General features: G+C 39.6%; 2 protein-coding genes across 7 annotated transcripts in view; one reads left to right on the plus strand and one right to left on the minus strand.

Moving 5' to 3' along the window:
- The window catches only part of lpp (LIM domain containing preferred translocation partner in lipoma), a 157901-nt gene that overhangs the window by 40851 nt on the left and 91292 nt on the right, over positions 1–25758 (plus strand). For all 5 annotated transcript variants that reach the window (XM_079350537.1, XM_079350541.1, XM_079350538.1 and 2 more), the window contains one exon: positions 13874–14073. In XM_079350537.1, coding sequence (XP_079206663.1) covers positions 13878–14073 — 196 coding nt within the window. In that variant the 5' untranslated portion in view covers positions 13874–13877. The remainder of the gene's footprint in view (positions 1–13873; positions 14074–25758) is intronic.
- Positions 1–25758, minus strand: part of LOC306828231 (basic immunoglobulin-like variable motif-containing protein) — a 367160-nt gene that overhangs the window by 34281 nt on the left and 307121 nt on the right. The gene's annotated exons all lie outside the window — the stretch shown is intronic.

Genomic DNA, 25758 nt, shown 5'->3' on the forward strand with positions numbered 1-25758 from the left:
TTTCAGTCTGAACCTTCAGTTTATCAGCAGAAAAAAATAATAATAACTTTATAGAGACACTCACAGCCAAATAAAGGTGAAGTATTTAATGCAGAAGAGCTTCTGTGAGATTACTCTTGAATAAGAAGTTAGTGAACAATCATTTAGCTAATTGACGACAGACCTCTGCACTCTGAAACGATGAACACGCTCATACAAAACTATGTGTAACCTGGAGTCCTCTTTTCACTTCCTGTACCAACAGTTAGGAAAGAGTGCGCTGTGAATCCATTTCTGAATATAGGGTCATTCCATGTCAAGTGGTCCAATGTTAGAAATCTGCCCCACCTCACCATCTCAGAATTTGATGAAAATTGGTACACAAGTTGGTACTTGGCTGAAATAATCATGTGCAAAATCTGAGCTCTGTTGGTGGTGTAGTTCCTGCGATACAGTACTCCCATTTTCCCCCCAAACAATGGACTTGGCATCGTAGGAGGCCTTTACTCAGTGGCTATTATGTGACTTGTAGTGCTGAAAATGACAAAACCCAATCAACATTTTTGCAATGATTTCAAAAAATGTGAAATTGGTGTTGGTCTACAGAAGCAAATGAGCATTGGACCACTTGGCACGGAATGACCCTGTGTACAGATAGCAATCAAGTAATCTACAACCCAAGACTGGGAAATATGGCAGGAATTTAATCATCGAAAGCTTAAATAATGTTTGAGTCCTTCATGTTCTTGTCTTTGGTTTAAATTGAAGTGTTTTTTCTTTGTCAATATTCTTGATTGTTTTGTGTCTTTGTCCCTTTGTGGTTGTTAAGTTGTTTGTGTGACTGTTCTGCTTCTCTTAGTGGTACATTATGTTCCTCTCTGGTTGTTTCTTGTCTGTTAGTTGTCCTTTTAATCTCTTAGTGGCGTTTTAGAGACCGGACAGTGGAGTCAGAAATCTGTAGAGGGAAGGAGTCTGGAGTAGGACCTGACCAGATTTTTTGGGGTTGATAACAATACCGATTTTAGGGAGAGAAAAAATGTCCGATATTAATCAGCCGATATCGTTCTTAGATCGATCTTTAATGTTCATAGATAAAGATAGATGGATAGATAGATGGATAGATGTATAGATAGATAGATGGATAGATAGGGATGTACACAGATCTGTCAGAGCCTCCAAGAAATCGTAAAAAAGATTTATAATGAAGATTTTCTACAGTTGAATTACAATAATAAGAGCTATTTAAAAATCAATCATAAACCTAAATTTAATAAAACCAGTTATTTCTGCATAGCAGAGATAAAATCAGCAGATGCTGATAGTCACATAATATGCTAATATCAGCCGATATCATTGGTCGGTCTCTCGTCTGGAACAACATGCAAGGAGGGAGACGGGTGGAATTCTAACCCGTGCCTTTATGATCATTAAGTGCACACACTAACCACTGGTGCCCCCTTTCAGCATTTTTCTTATAGATGTCGTTGTGCTGACTTTATGGCTCTTCCTTTTTACAGTTTGAGGCGAAAATGTGCAGAAAACAAGAAAATGCTTCTTTATAAAGAGACACTGTGTAGGACGTTGACTGAAGACTTCACAGCCTTGATTGTATGAAGAATAACCACTTATACACTTTTAGGTTTTAATGTAAAGGAGCCTCTGTTACACATCTCAGCATGCTCAGATTTAATGTTGCAGATTATTTCACACCTTAAAGCTTTTTTCTTTACCTAAAACACATTTCATGTGTCTGAACAGTTAAATGAAAGACGCCCAGCCACCTTTTCATTCCTCCCTCTCCTCTTATCGGCTTTGTTCAGCGAGGTGGTGCCGGGTGGTGGAGGTGGTGGGGTCGATACTCTTTGTAGTTGTTACAGCTCCAAATCTCATTTGTAACGGTTATCAACCGGTTTGGCTCTTCACAATAGCTAATGGGGAAAACAAATCGGTGTTTGACATGTTTGTCATCTGATTAACCTTCGTATTATCCCTCTGTGTAATTAGCCTGATTATGAGAGGCTTTACAGCGGCTGTGTGATGGTGCTTTGTACACATTTTTTGAGGCCTTTAACAAATTGAGCCCCCTTGTGTTTTAAAACTGACTCTGAGCCGAGTCGCTGTTAAACACGAGTGATGAAAGATTAATTTGCAATTTAAAACAAACTCAGTGACAGTTAAAAGCTCGGCGTCCTGTCAGACCTCATTAAAGCACATCACAAAGCATTAATCAAATGAAAGGTATGGAAAGGTTTAGTGTGTCCTTTTTATAAAACAAAGAGAGCACTATTGCATTGCTGACATCAAAGTAGATAAGTAACTGCTGTTGTCTGTTGCTGCAGCCCACCAAACAAGTTTTGTCTCACCTCTGTGTGTGAGCACGTGGGCCCGTGTCACACAGGAGTCAGCCCCCTCTCATCGGCTTACCGTCTGAGTGCAGACACGATCAGTTGTGATGGAGACCCTCTTTCTCTCTGAGCTCTCTGCACACCTGCTTTGACACAACAAACAGGTGATTTTGCCTGCCGGCCTGTTGTCATGGCTGCTTTGTGTAAAGTGGCCAGTGGCCAGTGGCCGTGCGCAGACTCACGTACAGCAGGCGACTTGCAGACAGAGGTGTTGAAACCACGCGGCTTGTTGTTGGTATCAGAGGTGAAGTCACTTCACTGCGGTGTAACAAGAAACGAGAGCACCTTTTTTTTCTCTCCAGGCAGTTTAGCCACTTGTTAAACTTCTCTGACAAAAACTTCTTTTGTTCCCTTGACAACATCTCGAAGACTTTTTTTTAACCTAACCTTTATTCAACCAGACTTCTTGTCATTTAAAAAAATGTCCTAGCCAAGATTTTATATTTCCTATTTTCTCAGTAGTTTATCATTTTTGTTGTACAGTATCTGAGATTGAAATGTTTTAATTGTTGAAATATTCAATTTTTAATTGTTTATTTTCATTATATTATTTGTTAGTAAATGCTTTGGTAATATATGATACATTCAAGCCAGTAAAGTTATTTGAATTGAATTGATGCACCAAAATAAATGATAATTCCGTATAATAGCCACATGTGAAACCAGCATGTTTGTTCAAATGAACCACACTCAGAGCGAGAAGAGGGAGAACATCGACACAGAGATCGTCACCAAGTCCTTTAAAACCAACTGAAAAGCATCAAACAAAGAGCTGAGGGCCAAAACTGGACCCTTTAAAAAGATAATACACTAATGCACAGACAAATGAAAGCACTCTTTATCAGATGAGAGGATCAATAATCTTAAAAGTGAGAGAGAAAAAACACTTTTTAAATATGACACAAATGGACACGTTATGAAGCCCTGGATGAAAAGCATCCAGATTTGATAGATTATGAACATATTGTTGCAACAGAACCACATTTTTAACCGTGATATGATTCTCGTCAAAATCGTGCAGTATAGATGCCATGGTCCTCAGCAGCCAACATTGTGTCATAAGTTGGGTCAAATATTGCGTGCAAACTTCTACACACGGTTCAGATTGTTCATATATGTTGGAAACGTTATGGCCAACACTGTTCTCTCTTTCTCTTGCAGAAGCTTTTACTTTGAAATGTGATTTAAGGTCCATGGCCTTTTGAAGCTTTGGTACATGAATATACTGGTGTCATTAAAATCATGGAGATTGTGTTAACACACAAAAACCTCCAAATATTTAAGTATTGAACAATTAAAAAACCTTAAATATACATTCAGAAGCCCCCCATCTTCATCTTCGACAAGAAACAATAAAGAAACAAAAGACTGAACACCGTTGTCCCTCCTGACAATTTACACTTTACACATGTAATCAATAGACTCATTTCATTTTGAGCCTATGTGTTAAATCAAGAACTCAACATCTTTATATTATGTCATATCAGTCCATCTCTTCACACACTGCATGAGGTGTCTGCCTTCTAGACACTCAAACCTGCAGACAGCATGGTTCGGCTATAAGTGTAATATTAACTGACCACAAAGCTTCGTGTTCACACCGCCCTCCGGCCATGCTTGATGTTTTAGAAACACTTTAGAAATTAAAGATGGTGTCCATAAAAAATCTCACTGGTCCAATAATCAGTGTACACGAGGACAGAAGCAAAAAGCCCGGCACGAAACCCTCAATAGTTGAGTTTCAAATTCTGAAGCAAAGTGTCTGTTCATGTCTGATTTTCTACAGAAAGCTTCTTTGAAGGTTTCATTTTGTCTCCCCCTTTTTCCTGCTCAGATTTGTCAGACATGATGAAATGTCCTCATGTGAAATGTCCCCCCCCCCTCCGGTGACTAACTGAGACCTCTCACTGTGCAGTAACTCCACACCGATGTTTTTACTTCTCATAATCCGAACCCTACATGCTTCATAGGGATAAGTGAAAATAAGTAAGTGTCTCAAATTTACGCTCAGGCAATCCCAGTCTCAGAGGGATTAAGAAGTCAATTCCTACCTACTTTTTTTGTTCAAAATGACATGCACCTAAATCCTAAATACTTGAACTGGATAATCTTCAGGTCATTGTGTGATTAAGAACAGTCGACAGTGTGCAGATTACTGAATCCAGAGGCCACTTTTGTTTGTTCAAAATCCTTCTGACACTGATTTTATGTATCTGTTATCATTACATGTGTAGTAACAGGTATTCAGGGATATTTGGTAAAAGAAAAAAATACTCCTATTTTAATTTATTATGTTTTGGCAAAACATGGCAGTAAATAATGATTAGGAGAGGAGGTAAAAAGTAAAACATAACATCAGAAAGAAATGTTCAGGAGAAGCCAAAGAAGAGAGGGGCCCTCTTAATGTTAAACATGTACAGAAACAATTATTGTAGTCCAAGCAAAAAACAATGTAGTGAAACAGTAAACAAGAAGAATTTGAATCAAATGAAAAACTGATTGGCTGCCATCGAGTGAATTCACTTATCAAATCCCATCCTTTGGTCCTCAGCTGGCATGAGGACGATCTTGTCATGTAGCTGTGCTGTTTGCAGTGGCTATGTTTCAGAACATGATGTTAGACTTGCCCAGTCCTCTGATGCCCTGACACTGGTATTGCACTTCCACTATTAAACATTTAACACATGAAAGAGGTCCAAAGCAGCTTTTTGCTTTTATTAATACGTCAACATGGCACGGTGTCAGACTTCCTGCACTTTCAAATATTTACCTCCTTTTGCACAAAACATTTCCAGATCCATAATGACCACTTGAACTCTTTGCTCTGGGCTGTTTCCAAACAGTGGAACGTGGGGCGCGAGCTCTTGTTTGTGTAATGTCGCATTAACCTGTTCAGCCATTCAACCGGCCCTCTGAAGCAGAGCGAGTCCGACGCTGGGAAGACTCGGCGGCAGCCTCATGCAGATGGGAACCTTTAATTTTTAAAGCGTTTTTATCTGCATGGCTGGGCCTCCGCACGTTGCGTCACGAACCGTGAGTGCTAATCCCTGTTGCCTACCACCCCTCTGTTTGGTATGAAAAATCTGCCAGCCAAAGTGTATCTCCATCTTCATCTCTGCAGTGTCTTTTTGAAGTGATGTTTTGATCGGTGCTCACTGAACCAAGGCCTGTGTAGTTTTTACTGAACTCCACTCATGGGACTGAGCTCAAGGTGGGAAAAAAAAGCTTCATAATTGCCCTTTAAATGTCAGTGTGCTTTTTCATGTAAACTTAAAGATATACAGGGACACATACCGGATTATTTGGCAGCTTTTGCACTGTGAATATTAGATGTGTAAAAGATTCAATAGGAGGTAACTATTCTCTTCATGACTTAAGTCACTCAGCAGATTCCTTTTGAACTTGGACACAAAGTCAAAACAAGTGAATTGCAAATTATTCCTAAGCCAATCATAAAAATGTATCAAAATAATTTGGCATTAAAATATTTAAGCAGTTAATTTTTTTTAGTGCTTTTGACTCGCAGCGAGAAGGTTGAATCCTTGTCGGACAGGGTCTATCTGTGTGCATGTTCTCTTTAGGTACTTCAGCTTCCCCCCACAGTCCAAAGTCTTGCTTGTTTGGTTTATTGGTGACCGTAGGTATCACTGTGAGTGTGGCTGGTTGCCTGTCTCTGTAGCTCTGTGATTGAGTCCAGGGTGTACCCTTCCTCTCACTCAATGAAAGCTAGAATCAGCTCACGCACCCCACGACCCTCAACGTGAAAAAGCACTATAGCTAATGGATGGATGGATGATTGAAAGACCTTTAAGACATCATTTAAAAACATCCATGTTGAGTTGTATTGAAAATGTCGGCTTTCAAAAATGGTCAAGTTAAAAAAGGCCCAACCCCTTGATCAACCATGTAACGTGCAAAGAGCTGGAGTTGAGGGTTGTCTGACAAACAGCTTTTATGTGCCTGTCTATTAGTCAGGTCAACCACACCTCTTATTACAAACTCATACATTGAGTTATAGAAATACTCACCTCCTGGAGTGTGTGCCAATCAAGAAATGTGGCACTCACACCAAACACACATTTTGAACCAGGCTTCAAAGATCTTTACTTCTTCTGACTTTTTTTCCAATGGGCTCGCTGGTCTTTGGCAGCCAGCCTCAAGTGGGCACTTGAGGAACTGCACTATATATATTTTTTTACTTCAACATTAGCTTCATTTTTTCCAACACTGAATGTTGAAGCTTGGACAAATCCTACTAAAAGGCCAAATCCACCAAGGAAACTATCCCTCTAAACAGATTGCTTTGTTAGAGAAAACAACATGCATGTTAAGTCCTCTGAGTGCCAGTTAAAACATAATACACCCAACTGTTGTCATGGATGACATGTTCCTTTAAAACAACGTGTCATACTCCCATTCATATGACAAAAAAAGCACTTACACCTTCCTGTTGGAAACACACAATTTGTATAAATGTACCACTTGAAGGAAAACCCAACAAATGCACTTTTTACTTTTGTTCTCCTAATCTTTTTCTAAAGACGACATATCTCAGTGGATGTACAGACTATTGTTAGCTCTCAAGCGTTTGCTTAACCTCTGCTAAGTTGTTCATCTTTTACTTGCCTTACATTTTCAGAGTGAACAAAACACTTATGAAGGTAAAATACACTGGAGTCTACTGCAGAAACAGAAGTGTGTCGTGCATAGATCTTTGTGTATTTATCTATGTTTAGAAAGGCAAAAGAAAGAAACTATTGAAGCTACTACAGCTTTTTTTAGAAAATCCTTAACACTGCCAGATCAAGTTCTGCGGTTTTGTGTACGTTCTCAACATGTGATTCAGTCTCCCAGCCACAAAAGAAGATTTGCTCGACAGCATGTCATACCAAAAAAAAAGAAAAGAAAAAGACAAAACCTGTGAACCCCCTGCCATTTTATGTCAGAATTCTGTACTCTCTGTGGTCCTTTTGGATGGGTTTGTTTGATAGTTTCCTTGGTGGATATGAAAGATTAATGCAGCAGAAACACCTGCAGCAGTTCCTCAATGACAGCTGTAAAAGTGCAGTGGAACAGCTGTGAGAAGACAGCCCGCCTTGCCCCCATAAAGCAAACTGTTAAAACATGGTGTCACAGCTTTGTGAGTCACCGTGTAACTGCCCCGGCAATCACAATCAACTTTTCTTTTCATGAGGCTTCAATACGGAGCCTTCTCATATGACTGCATGTTACTTTCAACCTTTACCATTATACCTTCACCTTTGCCAATACACTGCGTGTGTGCGTGTGGTTGTGCGCCTGTCTTTCTGTGGCCCGTCTACAGGCACGGACTTTTAGTTGTTAGAGTAGCAGTAGATCACAAAATGTTAAATAAACAGCAAATGATGTTCACTCTATAAGAACATCCTGACTTGATTCATACAATATTATCTGTCCCATTGCAATCTGAAATATGTATGTGTGTGTGTGTGTGCATGCGTGTGGATTTCCTCTGGGTGCTCTGGTTTCCTCCCACGGTCCTAAAACACCCAGGGTGAAATGGAAACTACCACGCTTGTGAACGTGCTCATCTGCCTGTGATAGATGATAGTGATGATGACTGTCTTAGTAAAACACTGTCACTGCTGTGTGCTAGCTTCATCTCAGACCACGCTGTAGAGAATACAGATGCAAAGAAGTCACTCAGTACTGAATGTTTTTCTCTGCTCCCCCTGTAGATTTACACCACACTGTACAGAGATGTTCCAGTACCATCTTTTTTCCCAGTACAGATTCTTCATCGCATGCTTTGTTTGCTAACTGCTTCCAGTGATCCATCGTTGGAGATCGGAACTCGTTGAAATTCTGGTCATTTCATATGTGGCTTTCTGTAGATTCTTAAAGACACACTCCATATTTTAGCCCTCTATTTAACCTATTGTAGACGCTATGAATCCTTTGTGATTCGACATAAATGATCCGTCAACAGAGGACTGATCGACGATATGTTCAGCAAAATGAGGCGAGAAAATCTTAAAGATGTTCCAAGAACTTTACAACAGAATCCAGTTTCTCCAGAAAATGTGGTTATAAGTTTATTGGAAGAAATGAAAGACAGCAGACAAAGAATTAGGATATTCCCAACCTGCATTGAATGCCAAACAGGAAATCAGTCAGATGATCATACACACCGTTACTATTTGAGGAAAAAGTTGGCAGTTTTTATAATCACTATCATGAATTACAACAGTTAGTGGTCTCTCATAGGAGCCACTGTCAACATAATTTCACCAGGCTGGAAATAGAAAGAGCAAACCATGCTCTATCCCGAAAAAAGGTCAGATAGTTTCACTTCCTGGTCTGAAAATGGGTCCGTTCGAGGATACTCATAAAGTCACGGAAAAATTCCAAGCGATCTTCTTGGTAAACTGAAAATGCATCTGTTGTTATGACATGGTGACACTCGACCATAAAAACAAACTCTGACCCATCCAGGGAGTTTGAAACCTGCCACTTCTCTCGTTTTTTAAGCACTTGCAGGGTCTAGTGGAGCTTCCCAATTAGTAGTTTCTGTCAGCAATCCCCAGAATTGTTTAATCCAAGAAAGTCAAATGTTTTGGGTTTTCTGATAATGAGCAGGTACTTTTTGTTGCTCAAAACAGCCAAAAATTCTAAAAAAAATATTCCAACTTCCATGTTGCACTTAATACTGGACTGTGAAATGGATGTAGCATGCTTTCAACAACAATGCTAACATGCTGAGGTCAAGCCTGTAAAACCAACAGACGAACCCACACTACTATCTTCAAAGCTTTGCTGCTAATGTGGCTAAAACCAATCTATAAAATACCTCATTACAGTAATAGAATGATCCATTGTATTCATCATGGATCACTAATAATAATGACACATGAGACTTTCCCGTGCTTTTCTGAATACTTAAAGACACTTAACAGGGAACATAAACAATAGAAAACAAACAAAAAAAAAACATCCATGTTGGAAGTTCTATCTCAGCCTAACGACAGGCGGAGAGTTGGAGCTGATTTTAAGCGTCTTGATGAACTGTTATAGCGCCCACTTGTCAGTTACACGCCTAACTATAGATGACATGAACAGTTGATATAATCAGAACAGATGAATTCACTCCCTGTACAGTGTGCATCCATGAGGGCAAAAACTGATCAGACCTAATTTGTTGTTTGTGCCAGGCGGTATGTTAATTTTTGCTGTAAAGAGGTCTTTTTCCTGTTGAAATGCAGGATTTTGCACGTCTGCATTGGCTTCATTTTTCAAGGAGGGAGGTTGCTGCTTGATATATATGCTCGTTTAGTTTAGAATTGTTCTCTGATTTGTGTTGTTAAATGGAGGTAAACTGAGGTTATGACTATTTCTGGTCCAGGTTTTTGTTCCATAAAATGAGAAATACATGTTTTGTTTTGAAGATGGTTTCTTTCTAAAAAACAGAAAATCTAGTTATTGTGGGATTATCGTGCACTTCAGGTCCCAGTGTGCATAAAATGACATCCCATTGGGAAATATTTGCCATCATCAAAGACAGTCACCGCATCCTGAAACATTCAGCATGTCGTGTACGGAGTCTTACTCACACACGCTAAGATCATTTCTTCTTCCCCCCCCCCCTCCTCCTTTAATTCATCTTGTATTTTGTTAGCCATTTGAGCGTCGACAAATGAAAGCATTTGCATTGAAAGGACAGGTGGGTGTGAGACACCAGCGCGCGTCTGAATCGCGGCATTAAGAGCAGGCAGAAGAATATCAAAAGTAGGAAGCATTCAGACGGCAGGAGGAGCAGGGATTTGAGCAGATATTAAAAGATGATTGTGCGTGGGCTTTTCTACAGTGCTCCAGAGAAAGAATGTAAACCCCGTATCAGTCAGACGGAGGATAATAAACAGCCAAAAACATCAGAACACAGCACAACAAACACAAACAAAAAGCAGGATGGGAAGAAGCGCGGCGTATAAATAGTTCAAATATTTCAAGTGATTTCAGAACGCAATGGTGAAACACTGGATGTTTGTGTCCTCAGCCTCAGCCAGTTGTTTTACTCTTCTGTACTGTTCGTCTCACTGTAACTGTATCCAGGTCATAAAAGTCCACAAATTCAGTCCAACACACAATTAGATTCTGTTTCCCCAGTAACAGCTTCATTATAACATTTACATCTTACATCACAATGGGAGTCAGCAATGAAAACAATAAAGACATAAAAATGAAAGGTAACCCATCTTTATGCGTCTTCTTTAGGGTTCAACACTGATCAGATTTATCTTTTCGACAGCTGCCTCAAAACTCAAATATGATTGCAACACGTTTCTGGTATTACGTCTTTTTGTTGTTTTTGTTGCTCTTTGTCTCAAACATCACTTTTTTGATTTGTTATTCTGAGATGTAACAGAGTCAAAAATCTTTACGATTTCAAAGTGAATTCCTTTCAACGTCGACGTCTTGTTGCTTCATGAAAGTGGACGTTTTTTTTTTCCCTCGTTTTTTTTAAATCAAAACTCTGTGACTTACCTTCGTCTTTTATTTCACAAAATAGTTTTATAATAGTAGCTAAAGAAAGAAAAGTAATGGTGTGTAATGATAGAGTGCATTCTATCACACTATGCATCCCTGTTTCTATAGTGCTGCATGTGGAGTCAGAGGCCTGCTTCCTCCACCATCATTGACATTTGTCCAGACTGCAGGAGGTCCTTAAGTGTTTCTGACAAGTGTAATGCTTAATAAATTCAGATTCAGTTGGAACTATGCCAGATCACTTCCTGACTGCTGTTGAGGTTCCCTTAAAGGGATACTTCACCCATTTACATGAAGCTGTGTATCATTAGAAACATGGTAGTAGTGTTGAATGGTCGTGAATCCAGCCCTCATTTTGCCCTGAAACGAGAAAAATGTGTTTTTCTTTGCTTGAAAGTTTTCTTCATGTGATGCAATATGACGCTTTTTGCATCACATGAAGAAAACTTTCAAGGTTGGATTCACGACCATTCAACACTACTACCATGTTTCTAATGATACACAGCTTCATGTAAATGGGTGAAGTATCCCTTTAAGCAAGGCACCCCCCCCCTTTAAAATGTCTAGCGTGATTTTAATCACGTTCTGAAAATAGTCCAATGCCACCCCTCTGTCTGAATCTAGCCATGACAGAAGCGTGTTTAGAACTTGTTGTAACATAAAATAAGCACTTTGAAAAAGTTTAAAGAAATCTTTAACCAAGAGCAACAACAACATATGACTGCAAGCTAATCTGGAACCTTTCAGTATCCACTGACATCCACTGTCAGAACAGATAAACACTATTATGGCTCATTCTCTGTACAATGGATATCTTTATTTATATATATTTTATTTAAACGTCTCTGCTATTCTCCTCTTAAAACACATTTCTGTTTCTGAATTGTTTCCCCACACCAGACTGAACCACCACACCCACAGGTGCTACCTGCCCACTCTCACCACTCTGGCCTGGTGGAAACTTTCTGTAGCAGTGCAGCCAGCCACGTTTCCATCGCTGAGCAGCAAATACAGCAGCAAGAAGTAAATACAACTCTTAGGGCTTGATTTACTTCAGATTAGTGTGTCTTAAAGGTGACATATTATGAAAATCCAATTTGGCAGTGTTTTTGAACAGTTATTTGGGTAACCTGATTGTCTATTGACCCAATAATGTATAATAAATCCATTCTGTCCATTAAGTCTTACCACACAGAGAAAAATGCTCTGTTTTAAATTTTCTCAGTTTGTGACACGTCAAGTGGGATTCTGAAAAGAGCCATTTTTATTCTCTTTACGAAAGACTGGTGTCTACCGGGAAAATTCAGGGGGCTCATCGCATTTAAAGAGACACACACACCAAAACGGAGCGTTCTGAGAGAGCTGGTTCTTACAGGCTCACAAACCTCCTCTGCTGCTTGATTCATGTTATATTTGACCAAAGCACAGATGTTTCATTTAGAGCACAGGAGGATTGTTTGAAAAGGGAGATAATGTGTCCTTTACGAGTGCAAACTTGATCTACTAACGGTGAGGATCTTTCATATGAGCAAAACAACATGCATTGTCCATTTAGTACGTTTGCCTTATCATACATGTTTCATATGATAGAAAATAAATTGCATGCATTTATTTTTTATTTTGATTTAATATTAGTTCACAAAGAGAAACACCATGATTAAACTAATATAACTGACTATTCACAGCTTCTGCACTCTTATTTCCATCTTTTCACCAACATTACTTTTTAAACCGGGGATTTTCTCGCATTGTCCCTCTCGCCTCCAGCTCGTGCGTTCCTCTCCCTGTCACACTCGTCTCCTCCCTCTACAGCCCTGTGCTGATTGGCTGTAGGATGCTTTGGTTGAAGGACCTCACCACTGCTTGTACCCTTGTCTTCATTACCTCTTGCCAGGGCATTTATGTCCGATCAGACACAGTGCTGGCCAGCTGCCTGGTGCTGAGCGCCTGTACAACAGAGGACAAAGCTCACACCTTGTGACAAGTCATTCAAAAGGTAGAGGGAAGAAAAAAGGGGCTGTGTTCAATGCCAAGGTTTTCCTTTTTGTTATATTCAGATTTATCTGCTACAACTTGAATATATCAATCAATCAATCTTTATTTGTATATCGTCAATTCATAACGTGTTATCTTGAGACACTTTACAAAAAGCAGGTAAAGGACCTTATTCTTTGTCTGTTAACATTAACAAAAGAGCAGGTGAACAGACCATGCTCATCGTTATGTTTACAAAAAGCAGGTAAAGCACCTTACTTATGGCTATATTAAGAGCCCAGCTTAATCCGTCATAGCGTGGAGAAGAAGAAACAACTTCCCTTTAACAGGCAGAAATCTTCAGCAGACCCGGGCTCATGACAGAACAGCCATCTGCTAAACTATAAAATATATAAATATACTGGACGTTCATTTGCCTCTCCCACTAATACTTGTTAATCATTGTTCTAATGCTGTAAGAATGTAGTTTTTACATTGTTACCTAAGCCTTAAGGTCCTTAGACGTTTTCAGGGTCTTAACCCCTTTTGTGTACTGACCATGATGTTGTTAACATATTCATTACACCTTATCTTAGTCTTGGGTTTTAGAACTGAAAATCTCAGGTTGTTTTAAATGATGGACAGTATCATAAAAGTACTGAAGATAAAAAAAGAACACATTGCTTTCATAGCACAGGTGTGTAGGAGGAAGTGAATCCATCGATATTGCAGACAAACTTGTTAGGCAATGTTTCGGTACCAACGTTTCTGTGCAGTATTGACAGTGTTCAGGAGTTTGCCTGCTATTTTCGATACCTAAAAGAGCCTCGGACTTCTCTTTATGTTGCTGTGGTATCACTACAGGTGTTGATATCATTTGATTCTTATCAGTGTCGTTTAAAAGTTTTGACCTCTGGTATCGTGACAACCCAAACTGACTGTGTCATTCTCAGATGCACACTTTTAATCCCTTTTGGTTTCTTCTCTTTCAGAGCCATGTGGAACCCACCGAACAGTACAGAGCAGACAGGACAAGTGGCAGCCAGGATGGAGACTACTCCGTCTTTGGGAAGCGCCAGCATCTCCGTCTCTCAGCAGCAGGCGCCAAAAAAGTTCGCCCCTATTGTCGCACCCAAGCCCAAGTTCAAGCCTTACAAACAGATGGGAGAAGCCTTCCCCTCGGAGCATGGAGGTAAGAACGCGGAAGAAGACATACACCCCATTATATCAAACAACTTAAAAGAAACACTTTATATGATCTCTGCAGACGGTTACAGTCTGAACAGAGCAGACACAAAATGATAAGAATCTTCTTTACAAGAGTCAGACTTCACGTGAATCAAAGTCACGCTCAGTGTTTATTAGAAGTCTGCAGATTACCCAATTTGGCCGAAATAACTTTGTATTGTGAGGAATGAGGTCCCCTGCTTCCCCTCAGGAATGAGTGCAGCGTGTCATTGTTGATCGTGGTTAGTCCAACACAAACTCAAACTATTCCATTCCAACGATTTTAAATATCTTACAAAATACAAAACAAAGAAAGTAATACAAATGCTTGTTTTCACCTTATTAGCCTGACAGCAGTGCTGTTTAGAAATGTATATTTTGGTACAGTATATTTTTGCAGTCTGATTTTTGAGTGGTGCTGAATACTGTAAAATCGCATCACACATTCGAGCCTGTTAATCCTTTTAAGTATAAAGACATTGGCTAATAAAGAAGAATATGCTACAAAGAATGTTATTATTAAACTGATAAACAGGATTTAACTGTACAAAGTTGTTCACTGACAGCATCTGTACTAGATTGAAGAAGACACTTGAAATATAGTAAAGAGAGGACTGTGGCCTGTGGTTGTTGAAGCTCCTGATATCAGTGAAGGAGGCCGTGGTGCATGTCTAATTTCTAATAAACAAACAGTGTTAGTGCTTTGGTTTGCAGTCATGTGTGAGCTCAGGAAGCTTTGCGTTGTTTGCTTTGTTTAGGTCCCTTGGGGAGCTGATGGTTTGTTAGTGTCAAAAGTTCATACAATATGAAAAAAAAAAAAGAGTTTAACTGATAGTTTAAGAAGTTCTTAAACTATCAGTTAAACCCCGTTCCCTCCTCCCTACAGTCATGTTGAATAAACCAAAGCTTCAGTGTTTAGCCATCTCTACATAGGTCTTAAAAACCTTCCTGCTTTCTAACCTCTCTCCACTTTTTCCTGTATGTATCCTTGCTTTAAAATGCTTCTGCTCAGGTCTATTTTAAATTAAAACTAAATGACTGAAGTCTGTCATTATTAAGAGTTACATTTCTGGTACAGATCATTTCAAATGATGTGGAAATAAGTTGAATGCAGAACAGAAGCAGAACTGTGTCTGTCTTACATGAGACATAAAGAAGACTCCCCTCCTTGAAAAAAAAAGAGAGAAAAAAAAGGCTTTCATGATTATCTTTGATGAGTCATACCCAGAGAGAAAAAGGCTCACATATAAGATGTAATATTTAGTTCCCTTTTTAAGGACTTTTACTCAAGACAGCAGACTCCTGGTAATAAGACATACTCTGCAACTGTCAATGTAAAGGTTACTTCACTGTACACACACTTTGAAGTATTCACCATCAAGCTCACTTAATGTCTATTCATCCAAGTCCTTGTAACTTCACTTGTTTCAGCTCTGATCAGATTCTGACACACTGATACAGATACCTGCATAGTGATATTGCTGTTTTCGATATTACATTAGACCTGCTCTACTTCTAATGCACCTATTAACACTTCATTTTGCCTGGATATAGTCTGCTATAACAATGAAGCTGTTAACTGAGAATTAAAAAAAAAAAAAAAAAAGTTCTAAGTTCAGATGAACGATGGTAAGTAAGGAAGTTAATTTGCATGAATTAACCCTTTGTCTATTCTTTGTTCAGTATGGGCTCATAAAGTGAGAGCAACACAACACTCAGCAGGGCAGATAGTTACTCAGAAAACTCTCCTGCTCGCTCTTATGAAGCAGAAGGTTATGAAGGAAAATCTGGACTGCAGAAGACGCCTTTAACAGTTTCTTATTAGTGTCTAGTAAAGAGTAACTGGTTTGTACACTACTAAGAAATACCAGATCCTACAGTTTTCCACAGTTTTCATCACTAATGAGTGTACTGTAACTTTGGCTGAAGTCTTCATGAGGAAGTTGTTCCACAGCAAAGGTAAACCATGGTACTTAGAGGATATCATCCACCCATATATCTCCCACCTCCCCATCTGCTGTGTGTGTGTGTTGTAATGTGAAAATCATCTAAACCTCTACCCTCAAACCCCCCTGAGAACCCTCGATTTCCAAAACACGGGGAAACGGTTATGAAATTCAGCGAGCGAGCATTGAGTGCACTGTCGGGTTAAAAAACACGGCTGCCTGTTGGGGTTTGTGGTTTGAGTTGTGGATCTGTCTGCTTTTCCAGATGTTAGTTTTGTTAAAAAAAAAAAAAAAAAGTTCTTAGATGGCTTCTGTTTGGGCTCTACCACCACTGAGAGAAAAACAACAACATCACCAGTCTAGCAATCAGAGCGTTCCATGATGGCTTGTATTTTTGACTCCTAATTACGAGTCTTGGTGTAAAGACTCTTCATAAGCCAGTGAAAATGTCAAAGTTCATGGTGATATTTTTACTTATTAGGTCGGAGACATTCGAACAGAAATGCCAAACCTTGTGGTGCCGGTAGAACAGTGGTTATTGTGTGCGCCCGATGTACGCTCGCTAGTCCTCCAAGTGGGTGGGCTGGGTTCAAATCCGACCTGTGGCTCCTTTCCTACGTCATTGCCCTATCTCCCTTTCTGCCTGATTTATGACCATATCCACTGTCCTGTCCCTCCGATAAAGGCACAAAAAATAAAAATAAGAAATACTACGTTTTAGTCCGAGCTCTGCACCTTTCAACGCAACAGTATTTCAATTTGTCCACCAGGGGGCTCTCAACCAAAACTCTAACAAAGATTTACGCCAAGGCTGGCAGAGTGATTCTCTCTCTCTTTACCCCCAACCCCGACGAAAACAAACTCCAAACTGACGGTAGTCAGGACGAGGAAGACAATATGTTTACCACCGAGCTAAAGACATTTTTATCACAGCAGCAACAGAACAGCAGTTTTCAGCAGCAGTTACCACTTCCTTATGCAGTTGTCTTTGGCGTAACATCTAACGTTACCTTGCCAACAATAAACATGTTGTGTCCATCATGGCGGCGGCCACGAAAGACACGGACCGTGACAACAATAAAAGTATTTGTCTGTCTTAGGTAATTGTTGGAAATGTTTGAGCTAATGTTCTCGACTACATAAATACATATAGCATCGGTTTAGTGAATTTTTAAATAGACATTTTGAGGAAAAATTCTTACACTTTTTTAAGGAAATAAAAAAGGAGTATTGATGTATTAATATTTACCTCTTACTCATTTATTTATTTATTTTTTTTAAACCTAATTCCAAAAAGAGATTTTCCTTTAATCTGGATTTATTGCCACCTTCCTCTGTTCCTTTATTAATCATTGTCTGGGTGTTAAGAGGATTAGAGAATAGAAAGGGGAGAATCATGTGTAGATGATATAGTACTTGTTCTCAGTGTAAAATGTTTTACTGTTGTGAGTTTAGTCATGAAAGAGTGGCTTTGTTACGATCTACAGACCTCTCTGTCTGTTTGATCTCTGACACTCTTACTTTGACTTTCATTATAGAACTCAAGTGATGCTTTGAATATTTCACGTTATGAAGCTTACTCAGGGTCAACTTTACTGATGACTGGAGTGCAAATAGGAATAGGAATGAATCGATGTTTTCTAGTTCCTAAAGCAGCTGTACATTCACAGCTCTTGCTACCTGCAGGTTGCAGTGGAAATGTAGTCAAATGTTCAGACTTTAAGTCAGCTGGAGCATTATTTATGAAAACCCAATTTTAATAAAGACACTGAGTGCTTGTTGTCAACATTTGGAACATGCACATGTGTAACGCCATCATCAGACATCTGCACTTGTCAAAGATAAGACGTCTTTATGAGCAGATTATCTGGGTCTCACTGTATTTATTTATTTAATATCTTTGATATCAAATGTGGGGAGCGTCTGATGTCAAATTGAGGATTAGCATAAAAATTAGGGGCGAGTCAGTTTGGCACGGCGCCTCGCTGTCCCTTTGTCTGGCAGAGGCCAGCAGCAGGGCTGCACTGAGCGCTCTGAGGACGTGTTTATTGTGTGGACAAAAGAGCCGGAGCAGACGGGGCGGTGCGAGAGCGCTGAACTCTGATTTCTTTTAATGGGAGAACTTGTTCTGATTAAAGTCCCAGCAGGAGGAAGTCAGAGACATATAGGACTCAGACGCTGACCCGACGCTCAGAGTTCTTTACAACAGATCAGACTGTAGGCTTTAAGTTGATCTCATATGGTACATGTACTGTAGGAGAGAACATGGATGTTAACATGTGGAGCAGCTGGTGGTCCACTTCTGTTAAGTACACATCGGAACTTTAACATCTTTTCTTCTGCAGTTTTTTATCCTACAATGATCAATGATAATTTAGTTGTCACATTATCAGGATTTAAACTACAATACGACTTCAGTAAAAAAAAAAAAAAAAATCTCAATACCTGTCTTGAAACGACAGCAACAAAAATAGTGTTCGTTTGCACCTACATTTGGCTGTCTGTTCTTAATTACCAAAAAGTTCAGGTGAACACGGCCACACTGTCTTCATTAGCAGCCTATGAGACATAAAGAGGACTTGAGAACTCTCTCTCTGTTCAAACAGCCTTTATTGCATAGAAAACATGTTTATAATGCTACATTCTCTCTCTCTCTCTCTCTCTCTCTCTCTTTCTCTCTTTCTCTCTCTCTCACTCACTCACTCACTCACTCACTCACTCACTCACTCACTCACTCACCTGCGGCAGCTTCAGGTTAAAACATGACTGAAGATCTGTCATATTTTTAAAAAACGTTGGCACTTTTCGATTCTCCCAAAAAAAAGCAAACCAAACCAAAGGAAGCTTGTATCATTTTAAAATGCATTGGATTGAAAAAAGTGAAGCGTCGGACATTTAGATAACCTTAATACTAAAGGTCTTAAAGCGAGGTGATTAATCAGTATTGTCCATTTTTTGAATGTGTGGAGGGGGGGGGGATTCACGTCTTCAGCCTGAGCTCTCATTGTTCATCTTAATATGAGAGCTCTCAGGTAAAAACGCTCTATTTGAATAATAATGAAGACTTTGTTCTCATAAGGCTGCTTGGGTTAGTTCTCCTCGACTGTTTCTCTAAAGCTCATGATGAACTCGTTGATGACAGAGACATGACGTGTGTGACGCTCCATGCGGCACGGGGCAGTTGTAGTTTTAGACCTCTTTAGCAGATAATATCAATTCACATTTTAAATAGAGTGTCATTGAAAACAAATCTTGTAGATTTCATTTTGAAGCTGCATCACTCAGCCATAAATGGTTTGATTCAAATCAGGAGCAGCACTGAAACTCGGGGTGGGAGAGGTGGACACAACATTGTGAACACGTGCAGAAAGAATTGCAATCCAGTGCAATAGTGCTGCAATAAAAAAAACAAGCTTTTTGCAGCACATTAGGTTCAGTTTTGTTCAAATAATATTGACAACAATCTGTCTTTTACTATATGCCTCTAGACAACACATAATAAAGCCTTCATGTTATTTTAGTGTCATGTCAGTTTGCACATGTGCGATTAGATGGAAGTGCAGCTGTCTTCATAGATCAACACACACGGGTGATGAGTTCGAGTGCTCTCAGTGCAGGACTTCTCTGTTTCAGTGTCAGCTGCACGTGAGGATGTTCTGGGACTTTAGTTTTAGTGGACACTGATCAGTCATTTCTTTGATTTCTTCTAACCTTTTATATTTTAATGCATATGCATGACTTCCTAATCACCCCTGTATGAGATTTATTCAGCTCTTACTGTTTAATTTACTCCTTTTGTTCCTTCTATGAATGATTCAAAAAGCAGCTTCTAATGTTTGTTTATACCGATTTGAGTCGAGCCATGAAATGGGGATTTTTTTTTTTCTTTTTACTGTATGAAGTTAATATAAACATCGACAGAGCGTCTGGCACTGATGAGAATTAGTCACTCTGGAATGAGTCATCATGACAGTATCATTCAGAATATTAAAATGTGAAGTGATTAAAAAGGATAACATTATTAATATCTATGAAATGAACTCAAACCACTCGAATAAACACTGAAGACTCTTTGTCAGTGGCTCATGGCTCAAGCTGCGCTGCTGATTATGAAAGTTTGTATGTTTTTTTTTATGTGAGATAATCATATTGAAAGTTCCAAACATCCGAGAAGTGCTCTTTGTTTTAACAAACTTTTCACACTGAAGTTAGCAGATACGCGCTAATTGTTTGCTCAGAGCAGTTCAGAAGTGTCGAACATGTGCAGAATCTGTTTTTTTTTTTTTTAATCCTCCCTGCTTGACTGGCCAGAAGCAAACTGACTACCGGTTGTTATGTCAGAGTCCCTCATGGGTGTCACCAGGAGAATTTACAGGAAATGTAGCAGCGCGCGTGTCAGTGTCCCCATAGAAACCACAGGCTCCCGCTCTGAGCGTACACAAAGGCCACTTTAATCTAAGTAGAGCACATACCTCCACTCGACTTGTTGTATTTTGTCTGCACTTTTGCAAAGTCTCCATCAGCGAACTCTCGGCTGTGTTTCATCTCTTCTTCAAAGTTGTTTTTTTTCTCTTTGTTCTCTCGTTGTTTTTTGTAGTGTCAAACTTTTTGTTTAAGATTCAATCTGATCTGCATCCCGAATAAGACATTTCACTTCTCTAAATCTAACCACTGTCCTAAAAGAGTCGGAGCATTATGAAAATGTTGTTCTTCATATCCTGTCTGAAATTTCAAAGTGTCCGTGCAATGATCGGACGTCCAAATGCTGAATTAGACTTTAAAAAAAAAAACTGTGTGTGTTGGAAAAGGATCTCCTTCCTTTTTAAAAGCATCAACACACTGTTGTTCACATTTTGTAATAAATTATACATCGACTTCAAATTTTGAGTTCAAATTTTCACAAACTTTTAGGCTTTGATTCAAGACAGTTTGTAGGGTTGAGCTGATGCCAGGAGAGCAACCTTGATGTGGCGATTTAAGTATGAGCCATATCTGCACTCGTTTGAAGGTTTTGTTTATTTGTCTTTACATACTGTTAAACTGATATAAAACAAGCCCATCCCAGTTCACGGCCCACGGTGCTTCATATTTTAACAAGTTAAGGATTGTCTCAATAAGCGGCCTTTAGAGTCACTGAGTTTTGATCGATAGATATGATAACAGGGGTCTCCCTCTCTCCCCCACAGTGCAGCAGGTTTGTATGAATGGCCTTTCTTACTATTAAACATTTAAACATTTGTATCGATATCCTCATTTTTGTGCACATTAAAATATTGTTTCTTGTGTGGCTTTACAATTTGAAAGTCTTTCCCATCTTCGCTGTGCATGATATTTGTTGGAAAATGATGAACGGGCGTCTTGTATTGATTCCTGTCCATATGAAAGGCAGGCTCATTTCATAGACTCGACTAGATAAAAGGGAGATAAGTTCAGGTTTTACGGTATCTGAATACACAAAAAAAAATTAAATGTAGTTCTCCCAGCCCACAGAAGTATAACAGAAAAGAATGCATGTATAAATATAACAAAAAAACCCATCCATTAAAAGAACCCTAGCAAAGAAATGAAACCACTTTGAAGACACGCTCTCAACATTACAATAAAACATCTTCAATAGAAGAGCAGTGATCAAAGGAGGAGCAAACATTTAGCATGACAGTCATTTAAGTAATGACAGTCACGCATTTCACTGTCACCATGACAGACAAAGACTCGGAGCCCTCAGAGGAGGGACACTGGGTGGTCTCACACGTTGCTTGCTCCACCATCATTTGACATGTCATGTCATTTATAGCAACGTCATGTAGGAGTGTGGTTCATTGTAAATTGGCGCCCACCAAAGTCGAGTGCAACTGCACTTCCGTAAGACTCGTGTGGAGGTGGAGTAATATTGTGCAGACTCTGCCAGCATCTACAGCTCGTAGTCAACAACTTTTGGCATTTTAATTATTGAATTGTATGCAAGAGACAAACCATGGGTTAGATGACTTTCTGCACCCAGTGAAGCTGCCTTATGTTACCAAATAGTTTATGAATGATTTACTGCATGCAGGGGTGCACACTCTGCTTCTTGCTCTTTCACTCTCTTAGCTTCATCTGTTACACTCCACTTCCGTCTATCACCCTCAGCCATTGTATCAAACAAAATGGAGGCCGGCTAGAGCCACAAATCTGAACGCACAGCTCCCCAGAGAGGACAGTGGGTGACCAGGCCCATCGGTGGACATGGGAGAGACCCGAGCCCTCATGTTGAAGGTTGTTGTACAAGGGTATACATGTTACATTTTGTTGCTTTAACATCCTGTTTGGCACCTGCTCATTAAGCATCAGCTCTTTTGTTCCTATAAAGGGAGATAAGTTCAGGTTTTACCTTTGGATCACAGACAGTAAATCAGTTCCTGCTACCAAAGATGATACGTTCCTGCACTCCTCTGATTGATGTAGGAACAAAGGTCCAAAGGAAGCAAGTCTAAAAGTCCTAATGGTTTACGCTTTGTTACATTACTGTATTAATGATACCTAAATGCTATTATTTGACTCATCCTTTTTTTTTTTCAATAATGAATTTAATAAGGTCTCATAGCTGGGCTAACAAGCCCATTTGAAGTTCTCAGTCACATCATTTAAGACACCTAATTAATTACATTGATGATCCATTAAATGGTACTCATGTTTAAATGTCACGACTACATTTACACAGTCAAAGTCTACTTGTCAGCCTGGGAACACCCTCATAAAGTGTCAGGGAGCCACATGATGCGGCCCGTCTCCTCACATGCCCTCTGAGACGCGCTGCAGTGAAGAACTGGCTCTAAGTTTACTGTAGATTCCCGGCGTGACAGAAGCTGCTTGGAAAGGCTTCGTGTTCTGAGAGAGTCAGAGTTTTTTTTTTTTTTCTTTCTTACAGCAGTGACTGACTGTCTGCTGTGACATTTGACTGGCTTCATTTACTCTCTCTCCCATTTGTTTAGAGGAAATGACAGCAGCGCTCCTCCTCTCTCCGCCTTTGATGAATCACACTTTCGCTCATCTGCAAACCTCTCGAACATCACATTCCCTGCCTCTGCGTTAACAGAACAAAAGAGGCAAACAGTGGCTTTAAACTGTTCACCTCTTCCTCTGCTTTTATACAAAATCATAATCTATGCGTTGTTCCTGATCTGTGTAAATTTTTCTTAAAACAGCCGCAGCAACTTTTGGTCCGCTCCTATACCTTTAAAACAAGTCTATCTTCAAAGACATCAAATCCCTTTCCTGCATCTCTAAAAACGAATGAAGCCATAAATCTGTCTTCTATACATATCATGCTAATTAAGAGCAGGGCTCAGCTGCTCCTCTCCATCGGAAGATGGAATCAATTGGGTCCATAATTATATCCAAAAAATGTGCTCAAACCTCTGGCCCTGCACAGTTGGACCGGGCTGTGTGCAGATAAAACATGCAGACTGACACCCAGGACAGAGCCTTGCTTCTGAGCAAAGTTGAGCAACGCCTGTGAATTGCCTTTTCTTTTTAGTCAAGATGAATCTATTTGATGCAAATATTAGAGCAGGAACATTTCGATTCTCAAGGACTGGTCTGCTGGTTTTGAATTATTTCAGCACATAAATGCAAGTAGTTTTTTTTCAAATGCTCCTCGTAGTCCCCGCACTGTCTCACTCCCCTCACCTTTATTTGACTTGAGCAGCATGTGTGAATGCAAACAGAGACAAACCTCTCAAGCTTTCAGATATAAATCTAGTTCAAATGTATGTTTTGTGCAGAAAAAGTTTTTTTATATAGTGATTGGAAACAACTCTCCTCTTCTGGAGTCTCCTCTGCTCTTACTTGTGCAAACACTTTACCTTCACTTCAATGGTGAATGCATTATGTGTAGAAAAATCAGTTGTGAGGCTTTGTCCTAAGTCCCCAAAGACCAGATGGCCGGACGCTAACCCATGTGTAACTCTGATAATAGTGTACATATGTAAATCTGTAAACATATGCTCAACCTTCAGCCCCCACAGAATGTACTAATCCATACCACAGAGCAGAACTACTTAAAAAAGACTCATCTGCATCCTTCAGTGGGGGGTTTTCTGAAAAAAAAAGAAGTCTCTATTTCACATGAACAAAAGTTATGAAAATTGTCATCATTTTCATGTTGAGCACCGTGTGAGGATGCATATGCATCAATTTCGACTTGACCTGTTTTTTTCCTCCCAGCTCTTAAGTGCAATTTTAAATATAAAGTCGGGATGAGCTGATGTGTGGCAGTAGTAGTCCAATAACGTAAATCAATGAAATGATTTACACCCCTCTGTGCACACACCTGAATCCCCCCCCCCCAAAAAAAAAAAAAAAAAAACCCTGAGTGTTTGGGTGTGATCTGCATGTGTGAAAACAATCAGCCAAATTTTCACTCCAGCTAAGGTGAGCCAATGAGAACGCAAGAGAAAATATTCAGGACATTCACCACAAGCGAGAGAGAGAGAGAGAGAGAGGCGATGTCTTTTATATTCTGCTACTGGAATGAAACTCATTTCTCTGTATTCACCAATGGGTTCTTTAGAACTCTCTTATTGAAAGCTCCCGTCAATATGTCGAGGTTCACGTGTCAGACTGTTGATTCGCCCTGCACTTCTGTGTTATTCTTTTTATGTCATGTCTTGACTTCAGAGACTCCCCGGGGCGGACGGGGATAGTCCCTCACTGTGAGGTGCTTGTGTGAAAAAGCAACTCAAGCAGTTCAGGGTCAGTCTGCCTGAACTCGCAACCAAATTAATAGTTGTGACATTATAAAGCTCCTGTGAGGAACTTTTAGTCTGTGTTGATTTTGGCGCCCCCTGTGGACAAAGAAGTACCTCTGTTGTTTTGCTGATTTTGTCCTGGATATTTGGACAAAAAACTTCCTCTGGCTTTTACAGAAATCAAAAGTGACTTAATGGGTTGATTGTCTTGTTTGTTATTGTTTCTCATATTGAGGCATCAGTATTAATTTGTGTTTCATAACCGTAAAAAAAACAAACAAAAAAAACCCTCCTCACAGAAGTTTTAAATACAGGAGGATCTCAGTTGCTAATCATTCATCTTAAGCAGTTTTTTAAGTGTTTATTCTTACCACTCTGAAAAACAGAGTTTAATATTACATCCCGCTGACACAGCTGGATCTATCTCCTCTCTTTTTTCTTTGCCTTAACAATACTCGGGTTCCCGATAACCAATTACACCTCTGATAGCCTCTCAAATAACTTTAATCACTGATTAGGATTCCTTGTTCACAAAGAAGCTACTTAGAAGTAATTGCTCAATAAAGAGAGGGGAAGTTGTCGTATTAAGTAGGTCTTCCCGCTGCTTCTCTCATTAGCGCTCACTTGGAGCTTTCAACTCCCCATTGTCACAAATGGAGCCAGCTTCATTCACAGCACAGAGAGCTGCTCTCACTCTGACTGTGTTCACACTGTTTAAAGCACGACAGCATCAGCAGCACAGAAACCTGCAGCACAGAGCGTGCAGCTCAAACACTTGTCTATTTCATGTTCATTTAAAAAAGGCAAAAAGTATTGTTTTCATGAGTGACGCCGAGGGGAAACGTTTTAAGGGGACAGCAGAGGCCAAAGTCTGTGGACTCCCAGAGATGGAAACATTTTATTCTTTAATGTTGCATGCAGAGGCAAAGATTTGTCTTTCACTTACAAATATATACCATTTAAAATACAAGGTAG

The sequence above is a fragment of the Symphodus melops genome, assembly GCF_947650265.1.
Source record: "Symphodus melops genome assembly, chromosome: 8".
NCBI lineage: Eukaryota > Metazoa > Chordata > Actinopteri > Labriformes > Labridae > Symphodus > Symphodus melops.